Raw genomic sequence first — 22,336 nt, forward strand, 5'->3', positions numbered from 1 at the left:
TCACTGCAGCAAGGCAGATTTCCATCTTGTCTAAAGGAGGTTGTGGTCAGGCCATTACTAAAAAAGACCACCCTTTTTTATGCTGGCAGGCTTTCTGTACATAATACATAGCAGGTGGTTTTATGGAGCAGGTGGGTTTTTAGCCTGTTTTTAATTTGTGTATATTTTATGTGATTTTATATAGATGTTTTAATTGTTTGAATTTTATAACATTTTTAAAGGCTTTATTTGTGAGCCGCCTTAGGTCCCTCTGGGGAGAATGGTGGGATATAAATTAATTAAATAAAATAATAAAATAATAAATAAAAAATGGTGAATTTTTCCAGGAGATAGCCATGTCAGTCTGATTCAGCATAAGGTGGTGAAAAAAATGGGAGAAGAGGGATCTTTACCTCAAGCTTTCTAAAATGGAAGACAATAGAGAAAGAAGAAAACACAAGAGAAGTGGATTGATTCAATCAAGGAAGCCACAGCCCTGAGTTTCCAGGACCTGAGCAGGATTTTTAATAACAGAGTGCCTTCGATGTCTTCTCATTCATAGCACTGTCATTAGCCAATTTGACAACCATTTGCAACAACAATAAAGGAGTAGCACTACTTCAACATAAACCTTCCTGGATTTCAGTTCACTTCATCAGAGATCTCTCATTTCCACCATTTTTCCTTGCATCGCAGAATACACACACACACACTAATTCATGTGTGTGAACACACATATAAACACATACATTTCTGCATAAAATGACCCTTTGGAATATATTTTAACAAGCATTTTCTAGAATGTTGACTTCCCAAAGCATTTGGGAGAAATCTGTCAGATGGGCACATTTTAAAGGCACCTGTTGATGGATGAGATTTGTTCTTCAGTTTCATAACAATTTGTCTGCTTATTTAAAACAAAGCTCGTATTCCAGCAATTTCGGGAACAATTTTCTGCCTTCAGACATTCCACGGGCTCTACACACCACCAGAGGTGCTCCCCACATGGAATAAATTGCTAGTTGCTAGTTTTTTTTTTATTTTTAATGTTAAAACAGTGCAGAGGGTCCCCAATGACCTAGCTGAAATGTGAGCCACTTTTTCTGGATATGTCTAGGAGAAGAAAATTAACTTTTTTTGCTAGAAAAGTGGTGGTCCAAGGGAATCTGCAGAGCAGGATTTGTGGCCATGCAAATGAGTTGGAGGCCACATGTGGCCAGAGGGCCACACACTGACCACCCCAGCTTTAAAATAATTATTTATCACTGTGAGCACCACAACAGTAAGTTCCTAAACTGAATTGCTGGATACACCCTTGTAATGTGTCAAATGACTCAGTACCATGTCATTGTAAGAATAAGGAAAATAAGTACAGCTCCTCTTATGGGTAGTGATAAGGGTGAACAAAAGGGTCAGTGCTTGATCTGTTTGCATTGTTGCCTTTGAAGCTTGTAAATTCAAAGCACACATAAAAGACATCTAACATGAACATGTTACCTTCTGGCTCCAGCAATCTAGGAATACCCAGCTGGTCTTGTGCTATGTTGAAGGCATCCTCTAAATTTTCCTTGGGTGTTTTCTCCAAAGCTTGCTTCATGTCTACTAGGCTAGAATCTATTGCTTTGACAACAGCCAAAAATGCAATCCCACTTCGCCAACTGCTGGCAAAGTCCTGAACTGCAATGCCATACCTAAAGATAGAAGGAGCAAAAAGAGTGACAAAGAGCCCCCTTCAAAACTCCTGTGACATGGGAAATGATTACAATGAAATACCATTCTAGAATCAGAAACTACTTAGGATTGACTCCACAGTTTGCCTTCTGTGTGGGGAGATGGACTCTGTTCACAAGAAAGTACCCCCACCTTTTAAATTTTTTTTACTTAAAATAACAACTCTATTCATTACTATATCATACTATACAAACCATAAACAACACTTATCTACATACATGACATAAATAACATAAACAATACATAAAACATACCATACTTTCTAAGACGCATTACTGACTTCTCATCCAACCTTGTTGAATTTGCTTTTAGTTTAAATGAATTCCATAACATAAATTATAACATTTTGTTGTTATTATCTACCCTTTATTTATTTTTATCTGACATTTCTTCCTCTATTTTGTCTTCCATGATAACTGAAACGTATCCTATTGATTGTTTGTGTGTCCAGCCATACAGTTTACCAATACCATTGGCTGGAATCCATTCTTTCTCCAACTTTCTGATTATTTGTTTTTCAAGTAATGGGTGATTTTATCCATTAGAATCCATTAACAATGTGAAGTATTTTAAAACTGCAATGGGTACATAAAAGTGGCCTCTATGTGTTCAGTGGAGCTTATTTTGAAATAGGTTTGTATAGCACAAATTGTAGGAAGCCATATTATTTCTAGGAAGGCTCAACAATGATTGCTGTTTTAATATTTCTTAGTGCTTGATCATGTAGTACACTTGATTGCTAATGCCTGGGGAGGCTCACCTTCATAGGAGTCTTGGTAGTCCAATTTTGCCAGATCATTTGTGGGAAGGCTTAGCCCTCCCTTGCCTAGTCTTGGCTGAGTGCATTCTGCCATGGGTAGCATATATTAATTTTAGGAGATACCACTTTGTCACAGATCACCCTATCCAGCAGAGTCCCTTGACCTGATGTGAATAATTTTCAGGGAACTGGAAACAGATGCTGTAGAGAACAAAGGGTAATGGTGAATTCTGCTTTCCTTAGCCTAGTTGTACACAATTACATCTGGATTCAACCCAATGATATATTAACCCATTACCAATGCCAAACATAGGGCAGATTATATGACAAGACAGCAATAATTTATTCAGCTTGCTTCCCCATTTGAAAATCACTTAGCTCTGCCACAAGGCAGAATGCAGCAACTGTTTCAGTATGTGTGTGTGAGAGGGGGGCAGGGACAGGCAGTAAGGTATTAGAGGACAAAGCCATGTGATGAACATAGCCTGTCTTGTACCCCCTAAGTCAGCTTCCTTCCTTGAGGTGGAGTGGAAAATGCTGTCTTATGGCCACTCTGCTGAACACAGATTCAATTAGTCCAGTTGACTTCTGAACATGGAGTGAGGTTTCCATTCAGACATGTGACTTCTGTGTTGTGTGGATATTTAAAAGAATTCTTCCAAGAATCATGCTTCCAGAGACAATTCAATCATACCAGGGACAGGAAAAGTGTGGCCTCCAAGGTCCTTTCTGAGGAGCCCGAGCTGCCACCCCAATATTCAAAATACAGTTTATGACAAAAAATGCCTCAGGAGGGGAAGCAATTTCACCCAGTTATTGCACCCTTAAGCTGTTTTATGCTCAGGAACCCCCCCCCCTTTTTTTTTGTTTCAGCTGGGAAGCAAACTGGAAGTCAACTTTAAAAAAACAACAACTTATTTTTAGTTAGAAAATAGTAAATAGTGGTCCACAAAGGTTAATACAGCCTCTCTCACCCATAGAAGTTGTCAACCTCTGGAGTGTAGCTTTGTGCTTTCTAGCTAAAGGGCATACGAGGGGAAGGCATTGATAGGGTGAACTTTGGTTCAGTTCCTGATAGGCAGGATCATGGATCCTAAGCCCCACCATGAACAGAAATAACAATGAACATGCTACCTATTCTAATGTTATTAAATACACACTACGGATTTGTGCACAGAAATAAATGCTTCCCCAGCCCAACAGGTTCTTGTTATCAACACACAACATTGTGGAATAGAACAGGTCAGAATATCCAGATGCAGACCTCAACCTGGCTGTCAATAGGCAAAACTACAGTTTATTCTATTTATTGGTGGCATTAAATTATCATTTGCATTTTTCCACATTTAAAACAAGGGCCTTTCCTCCTTGCATCTGAGCAACAGTGTTGTTTACAACTGTGATGATCAAGATGTCTTTTTTTTTTTTAGGGGCAGGGGAGCAGACTTACTTTCTTGTTTTTCTTTGAACCCAGGTTAAAAGAGCCTTGATTGCTTTTCGCTGATCCTTCACTGAAATAGACATGCTTCTCTCCACATTAGGCGTGCTGGGATGAGAAGTGTCTGAATCAGGGCCGCTGGGCCCTGATGACAGGCTGGAAGAGGAGGAGTTCCTATTGAGGTTGCCAGTAAGTTCCTTAATCTGTAAGGGAAAAGAGGACAGTCAGGGTCAGAAACAAGGAACCAATCAGTCCACCACCATGCTGCCTTCAGGACAAGAAGCACACTATTCATTTCTTCAGGCAAGTGGCTGCTTGCAGATATCACAAAAACTCAGTTCATGCCAAGTAACCCTGCACTAAGCACAAGAGTGCATCTGGGGTCAATTTCATGCCATCTGAAAGTATGTGTCCCTTGGTAAAATACAAAAAAGGACTCAAATCAGGCTGGGTAGCTGAATTATATAATCATCATGTGTCATAATCAAATGCCATAATCAAGTAGCTGCTCTTATACAAGAATTCCTTGATGGCATGAATCAGGCTAGAGCATTGAAGAGTTGATGACTTATTTTTGACTTATGGAGACCCTAATGTGACCCTATCAAGGGTTTTTTTTCCACAAGATTCTTCAGTAATTTAGAGAAGTTCTTCTGAGGCTGAGAGACTGTGACTTCCCCTCAGTGGGTTTCATGGCTGAGCCAGGATTTGAACCCTGGTCTCCAGAGTCATAGTCCAATGCTGAAACCACTACACCATGCTTTGATGGTGTGAATCAGGCCAGAGCTTGAAAGAGTTACATTTTTATTTTATTACAGCTTTCAGAAACCCAAAGTACCATGTGACCAAGCTGGAGGGGTTTGGTGGGTTCTGGGATTTTCAGTTCAAAATTGTTCCAATATTTGATTCTGGCCAAACTATCTTCAGATCAACCTCTGTACCATCTTGGGAAGGGGGGGGGGGGCAAGAACGACTCTTACAACATTTTCCAGGGTTGCCATGATCAGAATGGCATAATCACTAGAACCAGGATGACCTTTCCATAAATTGAAGAGATCCTTCTGTTCACAAAAGGGAATGTAGTTCATAGAGCAAGGATAGACAATCTGTAATCCTAGGAGCACATTAGATCACAGCATGATTGCATAGAAACACAGACACGGAAGGGACTGGCTTTCAGCTTAATATCAGAAGCCCTTCATAAATTATCAGTGTATATCTCTGCATGAGTGATGTATCTCTTTCTCAGTAGCCTGCTAAATTATGGAGGAAAAAGAGCAACGGGAAGTGAGACAGGAAGGGGAATCATTTGCTAAGGGGTTTAGTTCCATCCTCCATTGACATGCTGCCCCTGAAAGATTACAGCAAGGAAATGTGACTCTTCAGATGAAAAAGTCTCCTCTCCCTGCAATTGAGGCTACCAATGGAGAATGAAAAGGAAATAACTTTAGACCATTTCCCTTTGGTCCTGCAGCTCCCTTTGGAACCACATCTACATGGTGCATGGCAGAACCAGATTATCAATGGTTCAGTTGGACAGTAAAAAGCTGTGATTATTAAAAGGTGGATAAAGTAGACATAGAATTTGGGGCCTGGCCCTTGTATGAAAAACATATGCTGTTAGCATTGATTTCTGCTTACTAAGCTTGCTGATTCTGAATGTGAAAGTAGAGGATGAAGTTATTTCATAATACAGAATATGCTAAGACACACTAACAAATATTCCTAAGAACTGTCCACCCTTCAGTCTTCAAATGATTTTTGTATCCATGTGCTTCAGTACAGCAGCACTCTGTAACTAAATTGGACATATATTTCCTTATTTGTCTCTTCCAATCCAGACAAACAATCCATAAAATTAAGAAGGTGAGTGAACAGCATGCATTTTGTTGGTGACAGAAAGAAAGAGAGGTAGATAAATAATGCAATTTAATACAACAGGTTGTTAGAAAGCCTTCCTCAACCTGGTAATTTCCAGATGCATTACACTACAGGTTTCAACATCCTCCACTATTTGTAGTCCTATACACCTGAAAGTGTTAAACTGGAGATGGCATTAAGAAAAGGAGCACTTTTTAAAATCTAGTAGCCTGTAGGGGGTGACTGTAAAAATCAAAACATCATTCTCTATAAATCCCATGGTTTGCTTGGAACATGAATGAATTAAGTGAAAAATTACGGTAACTAGTGCAATCCAACAAATCAAACTACTCCAAGTTTTTGATGTTAGCGACAATGAATTAAGCTCCAAATTTATAATATGCAGGATTAATTACATTGATTTTCAATCCTAATGTTTCAAGGTCTGCTCCGGATCCAAGCTTTTACTATTTTTACTAGAATAAACAAATGTAAACAAAGAAACTAACTCCCTTTGGAAATTCATTAAAAGGATAAGCCCAAGGATTCAGGTTAGTGTTCTTGTACAACACAAATTTCATCATAAACTACGGCAAATATAGTCATCTGGAAAATAGCAAGCAGCAATCTCAGAGAAGGTATCAAATGGCCAGAGGAAAACTATAACAGGGTTTGGAAGATATACAGATGGTTGAAAGCAGGCACACTTTGAGGCCCAGCAAAAGTTAAGCTTATGATGGGAATTTATTTCCAAGGTAAGAGGGCAGAAGGTCATGTTAATATGACCATAAGCCAGTACGAACTAGAACACAGAAAAGCTGTTTTTGGGACTACAATCCCATGAGAAATTCTGAGAGTAATAGTCCAAAAAATAGTCTGGTGCAAGCAAAACATCCCTATCTGTTATTTGTGATTAAGAGATCGGCAACAGACAGTATCATTGTACCCAGTCCAGATTGCCTCACCTCTCCTCCCTTTGGTTGTCTCTCTGCTTGAATAGTGTGTGTTTGCAGATAAAGGGTGAGTGAAGGACAGTTGTCCTGCTGTGTTTTCTGTCCTGTTTTACCCACTGAAAACTTGATTAATCTTTGGGGCAATCTAGATCTGTTGATATTCACACAGCTCATACTTGCCTAACTGTGTTTTGCTTGCTAAATAGCAACAAAGCAGGTGCAGGCTGGCACAATGATGGAGACAAACAGTAAATTTCTCTTGGTAAGGAACTGGCATTTCAACCTGAAATTTCTTTGTGCTCTCATTTACTAGACAATAGCAAAAACATTAGCACCATTCCCAATGGTTATGGATTGTCATCCTATCTGAGCTACTTTTATGTTAATAGCATAGACTTGGAAAGTTCTTGGGTGAAAATTTATGTTGCAATATTTGATAGCTTCTAGAGAGGTGCAGTCTTGGAAAAAACTGGGAAGACAGAAAAAAATCAGAAAAACTCATTTGCCTTTGTTCTGGAAGGAAACCCCCCCCCCAAAAAAAAATTAGATTTAAAAAATGGTAAAAAAATGGATTTGGAATATATTTTTAAGAATGATGAATACAATGGAGTATATCACATGGGGCTTTTGGGGGATTTTTGGAGCTCAGATCTGGGGTGACTGTGGGTCCACAATGAGAATTCACATCATAACGTGAATGTGTTATCAGATGAGATTCCTTTCTATGGGCACTCCTTCCGTGGCACTTCCGCAGTGATTCCAAAGTGAGCCCTCATTTTGGTAAAATTGGGAAAAAAATGAATTCACAGAATTCACTTTCAAGCTCACTTCGAATTGGTCTGGTGTGGAAGATCACTCCGATGTCGCCCCCTTGGCCCCCTGCGTCCTGCTTCTTCATCCCCCCCTCCTCCTTCATGCCATCTCGTCCTCTCTGCCACATTGCCACCCATCCCATCATCTCCTGCCTTCTCTTGCATCCGAACCCTGGCCTCAGTGACCCCTTGCGACTTATCCCATCATCCCCTGCCTTCTCCTGCATCCAAATCCTGGCTCCAGTGACACCTTGCGACCTATCCCATCATCCCCTGCCTTCTCCTGCATCCAAATCCTGGCCCCAGTGACCCCCTGTGACCTATCCCATCATCCCTTGCTTTCTACTGCCTCCGAACCCTGGCCCCAGTGACCCCCTGCGACCTATCCCATTATCCCGACTGCTCGCCGCCATTTTTTTTTCAAAAGGCAGCAGCGGGGAAGCGGCTCCAGAGCTGGCCCCTTACTCCTCGGCACTGCCGCCATCACCGCTGGGGATCCTCCGATCCTCCAGCAGCTTCAGAAGTCCTCTGCTGAAGCCACTGGAGGAGTGGAGGATCCCGGGTGGCGGCGGCGGCTTCAGCGGAGGACTTCTGAAGCCGCTGGAGGATCGGAGGATCCCCAGTGGTGGCTGCGGCAGCGGTGGCAGTGCCGAGAAGTAAGGAACCGTGAGACCCCCGTATAGGAGGCCAGGGATGCTGCTGGCGGGCAACTTGGGGGTCGCCTTATACCCCCCATCGCCTTATACACCAGAAAATAGTTCGTTGTTGCACTAGAGCTCTCTGGCAGAGAAGGTTAAATATCTCACAAAACTACAAATCTCAGGATTCCATGACACTGAGTTATGGCAGGTAAAGCAATGTCAAACTGTACTATTTCTGCAGTGTAACTGAGAGCGGTGAGAGTTATCTGATCATTGCAATTTCCAATCTCCTTTTCTCATTCTTTTTAAGAAAATGGATATTTATGCCTGCATGACACTTTTGATGACTAGAAGAAACAAAATAAACTTTATATGTTTTACTAATGCTTACTAATGTTGATTATTTTTTCCGTTTTACAATTTTACCTGTTCCTAACAAAGTGGCAAAACAACAGTTTCCTTACAGTTTCAGACCTTGTAGCTTCATTTGTAAAAAAAAAGAGAGAGAGAGAGAGAGAGAGAGAAATTGAAAGAGCAATTAACTTTGTAACTACTATCTGACTGGACTGTATTTTTCATATACCAAACATCATAATTCTACAACCAAACAAAACTGTATAAAACATTTTTGTTTCCAAAATAATAAAATTATTTTTAATCTATTAAGGATGGTAATATTACTGCCTCCAGGAAGGAAGAGTGAGAAGGCCAGAGAATATGTATGGGGATAGCGGATATGGGTTGAGAAGTTTGCTTATCTGTGTGTGAGAAAGTGTGTTGAGTGAATAGATGAAAATGAGTGGGTATAAGGAGAAGAAGCAGAAATAGAGAAATGGGGACAGGATGTGTAAGAAATAAAAAAAAATGAGGGGGAATGGATTAATGAAGTGTTTGGATGGATGGATGGATGGACTATGTGAGGGGAAGAAAGAGTGTGGGATCTCTAGGTCATCATACTTCTGTTCCACTATTTTGTGTAGGAGCCTCTTTTCCAGCAGTGGCTTGGGTAACAATTTTAAAGATTCAGCTGCTAAGATCTTTTCTACAGAACTGAGATGCCTCTCCTCCTGGAAGTCCCATATCAATTACTCATCAGAATACCACACAATACATGTAATATCTGAAGAGCTCACAAGCTGTCCTTTAGCCACAGTTTTCACACTCCATTTTCAGACTATGATGTGGAATCTGGGCAGGACTGTCCATGTTTTGAGATGGAACTGCAATAGGTTTAAAGCCACCCAGGAAGGAGCTGACAAAACGTGCCCAGGGCAGTGGGTGAACAGAAGGAGGTACCTAGGCCAGGACTTGCCCCCCAAACTCTTATCCAGAGTTAAGAGACTGGAAGAATTACATCTATACTAGAATTTTAGAAAGGTTGGAGACAGACATGTCTAAAAGGTTTGTTGGTTTTATTCATTTTAGGGCATTTCTGTTTCAATCTCAGTTTAAGCCAGCAACACATACTGAAGGGCTTTTTTTAGCATTACTCTCATGCTGTCTCGGGAGCACAGATATCAAAATCTACAAAGCAACATTTAGACATCTACAAACCAGCATTTAAACATCTACAAAGCAGCATTTAGACATTTTTGGTGTGCACACACAAACACATACAGTTTCATCTGATTGTGGATTTCAACAGGAGCCAAATGTCCACGTGTCAAGCTGGGTTCGTGTAATCTGATTCAGAAATCTCTTTATGAGAGCAATTGGGAGAACAGGAATGAGAAGTAGGAAAGTAAAGAAAGGTATAATGAGGCTCAGGTGTTATTGTTGCAGATTTTACAGTACTGTATTGTTAATTCCAGCAAAATAAAGAGCTAGAGAGAAAAGAGATACAAAGGAAAGCATGAACCTTATTTCACTCTCTGACCTTTACATAAATCTCTGTTCTGTTCATTCTACTGAAGCTGAAAAATGTCACAGGAATAGCTAACAAGCAATTAAAGCACCACTTTTATTTTTACCTGAAAAAACAAGATTATGTTCCATATCAGGCCCAATATCATTGACGAGTTTCCATCTGCTATTTCAGCTGCATCAATACTAACCAGCTTTACCTACAGAAAAACAGGTTGAAGGATTTTTAAATATGCTATACAAGAAAGACATTCACAGGAATGGAATTTTAATTACATAATATACACTTGTGATACCTAAACAGTAGAGGAAGTATAGGGCTGCCTTCTTTAACCTGTCACCCTCCAAATATGTTGCACTGCAATTCTCATTACAACCAAGTTACATGACCATGGTGATTGGGGATTACAGGAGCTACAGTTCAACACTTTAGAGTGTGCTGAATTACAGAAGGCTGGTATAGACAATGCCTGAGTTTGCAGTTACACTAGGCAAGGTTTTGACTTGCATAGAGTATGGTGAACTAGCCGTTCATTTTCTTTGCCTATCCACATTTCTCAATCTGCTGTGCTGTTTTATAACATGATATTGATGTGAAGCGATGGCTCACTTTAGGCAGGGCAGACGTCCAAAAGGAAAGATCTGCTGTGGTGTGAAGAAAATTTACTTCAACATACAGCAGCCATCATTCTGGACCTAAGAAAACAGATTCCATAGGCATGCAATCCAACTTTGGACACAGGAGTGAAAGAAGTTGTAGAGCTGAGATGAAATATTAAGCTTTAATGACACACTGACATTTTATTCCTTGGATTTTATGTCTCTTTGTTTCCCATTTCTCAAATGGCCACAGAAGCCATTTTTCATAACTCACCCCACTTTTAATCATAAAGAAGAAGATCCATACTGGATCAGAACAAAGACCTATCAAATCCATAATTCTTGTCCCACAATAGCTAGCCAGATATATATATTAGGGCTATTTAGGGAAAAGTTGACAAAATTTGTATCCCCCAGCGCATCCTTCCTAATAGACTGGACAAGTTACATCTCCACTAGGACTTTAGAATCAAGTAATTCAGGTGCATTGGTTTCATTCAAATCTTGGTGTTTCCAGGAATATATCTAAGTATCAATTATGGTTCATGAAAGAAATATGCATCTCAGAGTTTTAAAGCATCATATTTTAGGGCAATGGCTTTTAAGAACCATGTTGCTAAAGCTGGTGGAGCAACATTCTCCCCCCCCCCACCTCAATATATCCTGATCTATGATTTGCATGAGAGCCAACTCCACACAAATCAGACTGGACAGTTGCCAGGGTATCCCATGTTTACTTACCTAGCTCCAACCCTGCAATGGAATAGGGAAATACAGAATCCTGTCTTATCAGGATACACAAACTACTAGGGGGAAGGAATCAGGGAAATTAAGACACATGTCTGCTATGCATTAGTGTAATTACTAGTTTGACCTTCAGCTCTCTGAATTTTTCAATGCTAATGAGATGAAGTATTCATAGTTTGCATCCTTTGATTTGATTATATTATGCTTATCTGAGGCTGCTGTACTCAAGTAAATTTATCAGATTCCACATGGTGTACTGCCTTCTGGCATCCAGAATGTGTGGATAGGGAACCATTATTCATTTGGAGTGCCATCTGAGCTTGTGGGTGTTTGGAACATAATGCACATCCAATGCAAACTAGGTTCAGGGGAGAAAAAACAAAACCTCTCTCTGCTGACTTGGGAGGCTCATCTATAATATTATCTTTTTCATCCATCTTTTAACTGTGCATCTTTATAAATGCTGGTTGCTTGACTGAGGGCTGGAACAGACAGGTCAAAATAAAGCTGCTTTGGGTCACTTTGGAGGTATGCTGTTTAAATGATACACACATCTTAAGAGGCCAGAAGCTGCACCAAAGCTGTGCTCCAGTTCTTAGGACTGGACCATGGCTTTGCTGTAGCTTCCAGCCTCTTAGGATGCATGCATCATTTAAACAGCATACCCCATCTATATTTCCATATAGATGCCCTGAAAGCATTTTCCTACACAGAGACAACGATTATATATATATATATATATATATAGAGAGAGAGAGAGAGAGAGAGAGAGAACTGTTGTCCCTGTGTAGCAGAATACACACAGACACATACCTGCACACATGCACAGACACAGACACATCTAATGGATCAGTATCTTTTGGTTGGTATGCACTGTCAAGAGTCTGTACATCCATATCTGGATAATTTCGGAACATGTTTGTGTTAGTACCAAACTCAGTTCCTTGCTTACTTATTATGCTAACGGGCTCATCATCAGAGTTTAATCTTGTATCAGGACCATTAGGGTTTATCTCACTTTTGTTGGGTAAGTCATCATCTTTGTTGAGGGACTGCTCTGCCTGTAGGTCTGGAAGATCTTTGTCACTGGCCTTATTATTTCCATTTTTAGGTCTTTGAATTTTAAAATCTTTTTGATGAGTTCTAAGTAGGTCCATAGATTTTTTTTGATTCCTCTCTATTTCTAACTATAATTGTTTATTATTAAGCTAAAATGGTAATCCTTCTGGCAATAGCCACCTATAGCTAATTTCAAATTCTCTTAAACGCTTAGTGAGAAAGGCATATTCCCTTCTCAGTCTCAAAACTTCTGAAGGTAAGTCTTTAAAAACTTGAATTGTACGATCTTTAATTTTTAATGGGTAATCCCTTTGGATGTTCAAAAAGCGATGCCTGACCTGCTTTCGTACAAAAAATATCAAAACATATGTCCTTCTTGTAGGCAATGCAGAAATTAGTATTCTTTCCTCCCTCTGTAGGGCCCAAAGCCCCCCCCCCCCCCCGGATTTACTGAGTAGACTCAAGACCTTCCACACATGTGCGCACACAAAACCTATTCCATGCTTCATGAAAAGAGAGCAAGACTGGAGAAGTTTTTTGGCTGTGTCCCTGTAGCCAGATACAAAATGGTTACAGTAGAACTGAGACCTCCAGGTGATCCAGTGTTTTTCAGCAGTGTTATATCCATTTTGTGCATGCCTATAGGGAGATAGCCAGCTATTTTTCTGACCCTGATTGCTCCCCATGAGCGATGGAATGGATGGGCTGGAGGGCTTCAGAGGCTGCAGAATAAGCTGGGGAGGGGTGATAGAGGGCTCAGACTAGCAAAGGTCCACATGTTGAAACCAATGTGCAACCAATGTGTGGAATTCCCTTCTTTTAGCACTAGCTTTGTCTGTCACAAACTTCAGTCCCTCCATCAGTAAGCATCTGCCCTCCCTAGAAGGAATGATGGATTTGACCGGGGGGACAGGTTGCTCACCCCTGAAATACAGCCTTTCCACATACAGTGGACCCTTGTTATATGTTGGGGTTTAGTTCCAAGATCCCCCGTGGATAACAAAATCCATGGATGCTCAAGTCCCATTAAATATAATAACATAGCAAAATGGTGTCCCTTATAAAAAATGGAAATTCAAGGTTTGATATTTGAAATTTATACTTTTTTTTGAACATTTTCAAACTGTGGATGCTTGAATCTGTGTATAAAAAATCCGTGTATAAGATGGGCCAACTGTACCTATAGAATCAGAGAAGAGGCCTCATGGCCCTGGACAGTGCAGGCTCTCTAGCTGAGGTATCTCCAGCACAACCACACACCACGAAAGATCTTTTCTACCGCTTTCTTTATGATTTAATATTTGAATTGATAACTTTGCTGCTGAAGGAACCTCACTGCCCTTTGTTCTTGAGAGAAGTTCAACCAGGAAACTTTAACATGTGGTGAATATCAAGAATTTTCGGCCTCGGTAAGATGTCACCACCCTTGTATCATAATACAACTAGGCCATAAACCTTTAAGCTGCTGGAGCCTTTATGGATGTTAGTTGTTTTTTAGAAGAAGAAAAAGAGCTTCTTTTTCACACTGTAGCACATAATAGTTTTCAAGTTATATAACCATCCATGTCTTGTTTGATTCTTACTGAAACCACCACATGTAGAGCAGCGTTGTTCCCATGCTGAAGTTTGCAAACTAATGAAAAGAAAATCGGGTTCACTTTGGAATTAAAAACTGCCCTGAAGAAGACATTTTAACAGTTACCTTTGAACAGTGTTAACCAATGCTGATGCTGGTCCCTGAACCTTTGGCTGTTGGTCCCTGGCATGTTTCCAAGAAAGAAAGAAACAATTGTACCTAAAGGGCACAAATTTAGTGCCAGTCCATGGCACACTGAAAAAGAAATCCCGAGAGCCTAAGTGCAGCCCTAAGAGAAGTTGCCAACACCGAAACTGATACTACCCAAATAAGAGTGGAAGATCCAAGAAGTCTCCTTGAGATTCAAGAAGGGATGGGGAACAATATTCCAGATACTGCTGGGCTGCGACTCCAATTGTCCTGTATTATTGGCCATGCCTGCAAGGCTGATAGGAGCAGTCCAGAAATATCTGGAAGACCACATATTTCTCAACCAGGACTCAGACCCCCTGGGTAAACTACCACACCTTTACCTCTTCTTACCTCCTCTCAGTATGAATCACTTACAAGGATATGATTATAGATAGAACCCTCTGAAGAGGGTTGACAGGAAACCTGAGTCACTCCATCTGGCCTTCAGCAAATTCAATGGGCCTAAGGAAAGCTTCACCCTACATAAGCTTAAGGCAAGGTGAGGCACCTTACTATGACATACTAAGGCCCTTAGCAACAGAATAAAACTGTGTGTGTATGAAGTGTGATGTCGCTAATGGGAAATGCAGAACTCAGGAACACAACAACAACCTGCCAGACAGTCCTGTTTGGCAGAATGGAAGCTTACAGAAAAACTACATTCCCAAGCCTGTACTGTTCAGTTGTATCATTTGACACAACTTGCTGTGTTTCTTCCTTTGAGAAGAAGTACATTATTTTACTGCTGTGATGGGCATCTCATGGTTCACAAGCCACATGAAGCTGAAGGCAATTTTTGAGGCTCACACTATCTCCATTTGCTTGACAGAACTGCAGCTGACAGACCAGTTTCCGCACTTCCAAAAATTAGTGATGGTGCCACAATAAAGAAGGCAGTTTTGACAACCTTTTCCTCTGAAAGAAAAGGCGACTTTCTGTCCTGGAGGTCTACTCTAACATCCTCTTACACTATGGATACCTGCTGCAGTTGCCAACAGAATTTAACAACAAACCCAAATAATAGCCGTCAGATTTTGGTGGCAACAGGAACTTTGGCAGCAGTGCAGGCCCAGGGCTGAGTGTCAAAAGCAGCCTTTCCCACAAACCCAGGATGTTGCCCACTAACAATGAATCCGCTGCACTTCCAAAAAACAAGCAGTCCAGATTTCCCTATTCTCAGACTTTGGGGAAGAAGGAACTATTTCATATAGTCAGCATGACAGAATCATGTTTCCAGTGCAGAAAATGGCATTCCACTGCAGAAAATAACATTTTCTGTGCAAAAAAAAAAAAAAAAAACCCAACCCAAAACATGGTGAGTTTTAAGTGACTTAGAGCAAATCAAGCCTCAACTCTCTCTAGACCTCCAAGGTGACTACACTAAGACTGCTGTACTTCGAATACATCATGAGAGGACATGACTCAGTGGAAAAGACAATAGCACTTGGTAAAGTTGAAAGAAGTAGGAAGAGAGGAAGATCATGCTACAAACGGAATGATTCAGTCAAAGGAGCCATAGCCCTGAGTTTGCCAGAACCAAGCAGGGTGCTGCTGAACAGGGATCAGGGATCTTGGAGGACTCTCATAGGGTCACCGTAAATCGAAGACAACTTGATGGAAAATAAAACTGTGCAAATTCTCATTGAGAAGAAATACTCCTCACTACGGTTTCCTGACAAACGAGAATCACCTTTTCTCTACAGTGGACTGAATATTCTTTGCATCCCTAATAACCATCACGTCTAGTAGTATGATTTGCATTTAACTGTGAAAAAGAATGGTAGGGGGATAGGTGTTGGAAGTGAAAGAAAAATGGTGTGTTTCCACAATCATTTGTGTAAAGACAGGCAGGAAAGATTTATGCTGTGCCATATAGGTAAGAATTTACATACAGACACCGTGAATGACAATGCCAGTGCAGGCTGGAGAAATTTTCACCACAGTTATGCCATGTGTAATCTTCAAATCTGCACCAATCATTCAAGGCTAGATTTCAAAACTCAGGTTTTTGGAACAAAGTTCAAATGAGCTTCTACAGTAATTTAGGAGAAAAATATAAAACGCATGACGCTGAAAAGACTTTTAAAAACCCCAGATGACTCAAGTCCCAAACCTTCAAAGCAACCCGAGCCTGGTTGCTCACAGCTTGCTGATTACAAGCATTTCTTATTATTTTCTTTTAATACTAGACTCCTGATCCTTTAATCCAGTTGAACCCTTTTACATTACATTTAAAAAGGAATTCTTGTTTTAATGTTTTTTTTCTTACATATTGCATGCCGTCTTTTAGACTCATTGTTAAACAAAGCACAATTCCTTCAGCTTATACATTCCTCATTTAAGACATACCATTCTCCCCCTTCACTTTTTGTTTGTTTGAGTGACTACTTTAAGAGATAAATAAGTTGGCAACTTTCAAACTACTTACATTGCTGTCTTCCAAAAACTTTAAGGCTTTTGCAATGTTGTTCAGGCGAAAAATACGGTGAGTTGAAGGCTTGTACTCATGCAGCTAAAAAACAATAACCAAGGAGAGTATAGTAGTTTCAAAAGAAAATCAAGCAATGTGTACTTTTCTTAAAATATACATATTAATAACCTAAACTAAAAAAAGATTATTTTTGTGTGAAAGATTATCCCAGATTACTAAAGCAGCAACAATAATGTGTTGCAACAACTCTCAATCAATTTCAATCTCAATCTCTTTCTCTTTGCATATATATATATATATATATATATATATATATATATATTTAAATAAATTGTTACTACAGCTTTCAATTCAGCTTTAGCAAATTGTTATATTTACAACGATGACAATATTTTCTGTTCTTTAAAAAATCATTCTATATATATATAAAATAAGAGCCAATGTGGTGTAATGATTTGAGTGCTGGACTATGATACTAGAGACCAGGGTTTGAATTGAGGAGATCTGTCAAATAACCAGCCTAGACAGCTTCAAAAAAGCTGTCAAGACGGATCTCTTCTGGCAGGCCTTCCCAGAACAGTTCAATCTAATTTCTGTATTCTCCCTACTTTATGTAACCACTGCCTCTACTAGAAAATTGCTGTCATTTTAACAGGTTGAATTTTTAAACTGTATTGTATTTAAGCCTGTTTTAAAGGGGGGAGGGGTCAATTTATTTATTGAGAGTATGTATTATTCCAATATATTCTAGTCATGTAAGCCGCCTTGATTGCTGCAGTAGAAAGTCAGGGTATAAGAGTAAAGTTTATTATTTATTTATTATTTATTACTGAATCCCCACTGGGTGACCTTAGAATCATAGAATCATAGAGTTGGAAGAGACCACAAGGGCCATCCAGTCCAACCCCCTGCCATGCAGGAAATCCAAATCAAAGCGTTCCCGACAGATGGCCATCTATCCTCTGCTTAAAGACCTCCAAGGAAGGAGACTCCACTACACTCTGAGGGCAACTCACTCTGTCTCAGCCTTAGAGGAAGGCAAAGGCAAAACACTCTGAACAAATCTTGCCAAGAAAATCTCATGATAGGTTGCCACAGGGTTGCAGTAAGTCAGAAATGACTTGAAGATACACAACAACAATGGAAAAATTACTCTGAATGTTCAAAAGAAATGGCTTTTTCTCCTGTTTGTTAGTGGTTTGCAACTTATCTAACAATAACTGTGTCCTGGTGGCACAGTGGTTAAATGCCTGTACTGCAGCTACTCATTCACAAACCATAACGTTGTGAGTTCAATACCAGCAAAAGGGCTCAAGCTCAACTCAGGCTTGCATCCTTCCGAAGTTGCTAAAATGAGTACCCAGATTGTTCAGGGCAATTAGCTTACACTTTGTAAAACTGCTTAGGGAGTGCTTAAGTGCACCGATAAGCAGTACAGAAATGTACTTGCTATTGCTAACAATACAAAAAGTGGTTTGCTTTATTGTACACCTAGGTTAGAGAATGCAAAAGATGAGGGTTGAGATCTTCTACCTCTGAGAAGGTACAGCTGAGAATGTACATGCCAAACTTCATATAACATTAGTCAACTCTAACTTCAAGTTGAAGCTTGGTTGTCTGCTTGTCTGGGAAACCAGATAGTACAAGGATTATTGCCATGGGCATTAGGGGTTTTAAACCTCTTAATCTCCCAATGTGAGTATGATCTGGACTGAGGAGCTCCTCACCTGCAATTTGCATTGTAAAATAAGATCTCATTTACTGCAGATGAACCATTTTTTCAATTTAAGATTGCAGGTGCAGGATCTCTTTAATCTAGATTGAAGCCATAGTGGGGGAACAGATTTTGGACTACAATTCTGAGATTCTAGTTTACGAAAGTAACTTTTCCAGGCCTCTAGACCATAGATGGCCAATTGTGTGAGGGCCAGGGGCCAATTCCTCTAGGTCTCCTGTGGTCCATACATCCTCACACTAGTCAGTTTGGAGAGGAACTGCAAAAGAAAACAGATATTTAGGCTAATACCTGTTTTCTTCTGTAGTCCCTTTCCAAACAGTGACTAGATATGATTGTATCATTTCCTTTCACCATTTTGAGAGAGGCAGTGATGAAAATGGAGGAATTTTAGAGCAATAGGACAGTTCTGTGGGTGTGGTGGAGGTGATTTTGCATGTATTAAAGTGATCTGTGTATTTTTTCAGATGAAAATTATCCCAAAGTCATCACAGTTATTTTTAAGGGTGGTCGGGGGGCTTTGGAACACAGGAGAGCTTCAGGGGCCACCAATGTGGGATCCAAGGGCTATACTTTCCCATCCTTGCTCTTGATACTACCATTTCAGAAGGCTCTCTATGTTTCATTTTATACATACCAGATTCTGTCCAGACAAAACTTCTAGTAATGCCATCAAAATTTTGCCATCCTTAATGTCAACCAGCAAATCTTTCACTTCCAGAGGTGGGCTGCACTGTGAAGAAAGGGAATCAGCATTAAGGAACCCAAATGTATACATAGTCATCTCCCGGCTGCATTCTATACAAGCCAAAAAAGCCAGTCCACAATAACCAGGCACAAATCTGACAGAGGAAACAGCAGTACACTACCAAGAAATAAGTAGATTCTCTGTTATTAATGTTAATGTGGTCATCCTTCAACAGATGAAGATCAGAAGGAAAGATAAAACTGCTGAATTACCATTTATTAAGAAGTTAAATCCTATACGATTCTAACCTGAGCTTGGGGGTGGGAGGGGAGTTTATTAATTACATCAATTAATTCTTGTCCATTTGAATTTCCCTCTAATGTTATCGGAATCCATAGTTTTCCTGATACACTTTAAGTCAATCTGACATTTTAAACAAGTTAAATAATTTAGGACATTAGAACTCATTAGGGAAGGTGATAGCTTTCTCTCTTGGTCAAATTCGGTAAAACAGATGGGCTCCAGAATAATAATAATTATAACTGGAAGAAATGCATCACGTGGCTATGTGCTGGCTGCTTTGTTCTAATTTGCCTGCAAGAAAATGGTGCTCCTTCCCTGGAATGGAGAAATAGAATTGGTGGTGGTGGTGGGGAGGTGACTGCTCAGTTGAAGGCCCTCCTATACCCAGGGCTCTTTCAGAATGTCATGCCTTTTAGTCCACAAGATTGTTGTTTTCCCCACTGCCCACCTACTGGAAACCGATGGAGACTTTCTGGGTGGCAGATGGGGTGGTAGGGTATATAATAAAGTCTTTTGAATTCTCATCCTCTATTTTTTACTGATTTTATTTTCTGGTTTTTAATATTATTAATATAAAGGGAACTGTGAATGCATCACAAGGCTGGTTTGTTAATCTCCCTGCAAGGAAATAGTGCTCCTTACCTGGAATGGAGAAATAGAATGTATATTATTCTTTGTACTCCTTGTGCATGTTTATTGCTCACACATAACTGGGCACTTGGATAATTAGTGGGAAAGCTTTCCTCATACCTACCTCAGTGCATTGCATTGAATAAATGTCATCTAGCTCAAAGTTACTAGTTAAAGGTATGGTTCACCTACTGGTGATCGTCTATGAAGAGTTTGCAGGAAAGAAATAAAAACAGTTCTAGCCATTGGAAACAAATGTTGCTAGTCCCTGGCACATTGGGGGGGGAAATTGCTGCTCCCCACATTGGATAGCTTCAGGAGCATTACTTTGAAATGAACACATCATTCCTTACTCACTATTTAATATCACACTCCTTACTAACTTGAACAAGCAAGGTGTTTGAAAAGTGAGTGAAATATGCATGCTGGTAATGTTGGGTGGGTGGGGGGCGAGAAAGAAGAAAATTGAGGTTGATCTATTAGAAGACTTAATTGAACAGGTTATAAAATGAAATCCCACACATTAGGTCAGCCTTTCCCAACCTGACAGTTTCCAGAAATGTTGGACACTCAACAACCCTAGGTAACAGTAATATTACTGTTGGGCTTTGTAGTCCATGGGGTGGGGTGAGGAATACCATGTTGTGAAGGTGACTTTAAAATAGTTTTGAAAGAATCAATAGGGGAAAAATACCCCTAGGTATCAATTATAAGAACATCCATGTCATTCTCTAACAATGTCATGGACTTTTCTTAATTTTAATTTTTAATTAATGAATTAATAGCAAGGATTTAACAAATCAAGCAATTTAATTTCAGTTATTAGTGTTAATGCTAACAAATTGACTTCCCAGTTTTTATTCTTCAAGCCTAATGTTCAAAGCTCACTTTAGGTGTGAATATTTTTCTGTCCCACATTAGGCATAAAATAGTTCAGCAATGCTAGATCATAAGTGTTATAATGAGTGAGTGATTGGTGCTGTGAAGGTCCATATAGGTTATTTTTTATATATGTAAATTCTAGTTGTGATAGACTACTTTATGCATTTGAGTGCTGTTTCATCCTGCTTTTCAGATCCTCCCTTTCACCTATGTATCTGTATAATAAGGATTATATTTCATGCTTCAGATGAACTGGGATCCAGCCAACCAGGGCTTAACCAAGGAAGGGAAACCTTAAGGACACAGACACAGTGTGATCTGAAAATGTAACAGGGACCCTTTTTGCTCTCCCCAAAGCTCTACCTTCTGGAATGAGAGGATAGTCTACTACTCACCTGCTTCCTTGGGAAGATGAGTAGAAAATGGAGCAATCCTAGCTATGATCTCCAATCTCGCCCTGCATCATCTCCAAGGAAGAAGGCTAAGGGTAGATGAAGCCACCCTGTTGCAGGCATCTGATGCAGGAGATGCAGAGATCTTGTTCACACTGGTCAGGATACTCCAGGGGCAACCTGGAATATCCTGGACCTGGTGCTACCCCAGTCCTCCCCTGTTACAAAGGCCCTTCATTCTGAAGTTGGATGGCTGTTCATATGCATATCCCACTGAGCCACCTAGTACATTTGCTGTATCACAAATCACATTGATCACATGGCTGGGTGTCTTGTTCTGACCATGGAGCAAGTGACATGTGGGAGTGATAGTGGCTCCAGTGGCTCAGCAGGATCTGTTCTAAATAGCCGCGTGGTGTCTCCTGGGAAGATCTGAAGTAAACAGTAAGTTATTTTACTCTGCTATAAGCTGGGGACACACCAGTGCTGTACTGGTGCTGAACAGGACAAACGTTTTCTGGTCTGTTTGCACCAGAATTGTATGTCATCCAGTCTACCTGCCAAAAGGGCAGGGAGAGGCTCTTTTATCTGCCCCATGCAGACAGGGCCTAAGACTCCTCACTTATGGCTTATGCCACAATATAGTTGTCCCTCTACATTTGTGGCTTTGACTTTTGCAAATTTGATTATTCATGGATTTGATTTACGGTATATGTTTTCTCTAGGAATCTCTAGGTCCTCCAGCATGACTCTATGGTCAAGGTCTGCCAGAAGTTACATGGGAAGGCCTAGAGATTCCTAGAGAGGCCACTTCTCTAGACATCTGTAGGTCCTCTTGCCCAACTCTATGATCAACCTCTAGCACAGGTTGACCACAGATTTGTGTTGGAAGACCTAGAGCAGGGGTAGGCAACCTGCGGCCCGCGGACCGGATGTGGCCCGGCAAGGCCTTGGGACCGGCCCCAGCCCGGTTCTGCCGCCGATTGCCGACGGGGCCTTTGGCCTCTTGCGCGAGGGGCATGGTGGGGCAATTGTCTATAGAAGCCTCAGAAACATGCATTTAT

At 40.4% G+C, this 22,336-nt stretch overlaps 1 protein-coding gene across 9 annotated transcripts in view; it reads right to left on the minus strand.

The window, feature by feature from the left end:
* CLMN (calmin) overlaps positions 1 to 22,336 on the minus strand; it is a 112,651-nt gene that overhangs the window by 16,316 nt on the left and 73,999 nt on the right. For 8 of the 9 annotated variants that reach the window (XM_042445865.1, XM_042445858.1, XM_042445859.1 and 5 more), the window contains exons 3-7: positions 19,015 to 19,110; positions 16,640 to 16,723; positions 10,145 to 10,237; positions 3,921 to 4,111; positions 1,477 to 1,670 (exon numbers count right to left, since the gene is read on the minus strand). In XM_042445865.1, the coding sequence (XP_042301799.1) occupies positions 1,477 to 1,670; positions 3,921 to 4,111; positions 10,145 to 10,237; positions 16,640 to 16,723; positions 19,015 to 19,110 (658 nt within the window). Of the gene's footprint in view, positions 1 to 1,476; positions 1,671 to 3,920; positions 4,112 to 10,144; positions 10,238 to 14,586; positions 14,673 to 16,639; positions 16,724 to 19,014; positions 19,111 to 22,336 lie in introns of those variants that run through there. The other variant, XM_042445866.1, reaches the window with a different exon arrangement.

This window comes from Sceloporus undulatus, chromosome 1 (assembly GCF_019175285.1).
Source record: "Sceloporus undulatus isolate JIND9_A2432 ecotype Alabama chromosome 1, SceUnd_v1.1, whole genome shotgun sequence".
NCBI lineage: Eukaryota > Metazoa > Chordata > Lepidosauria > Squamata > Phrynosomatidae > Sceloporus > Sceloporus undulatus.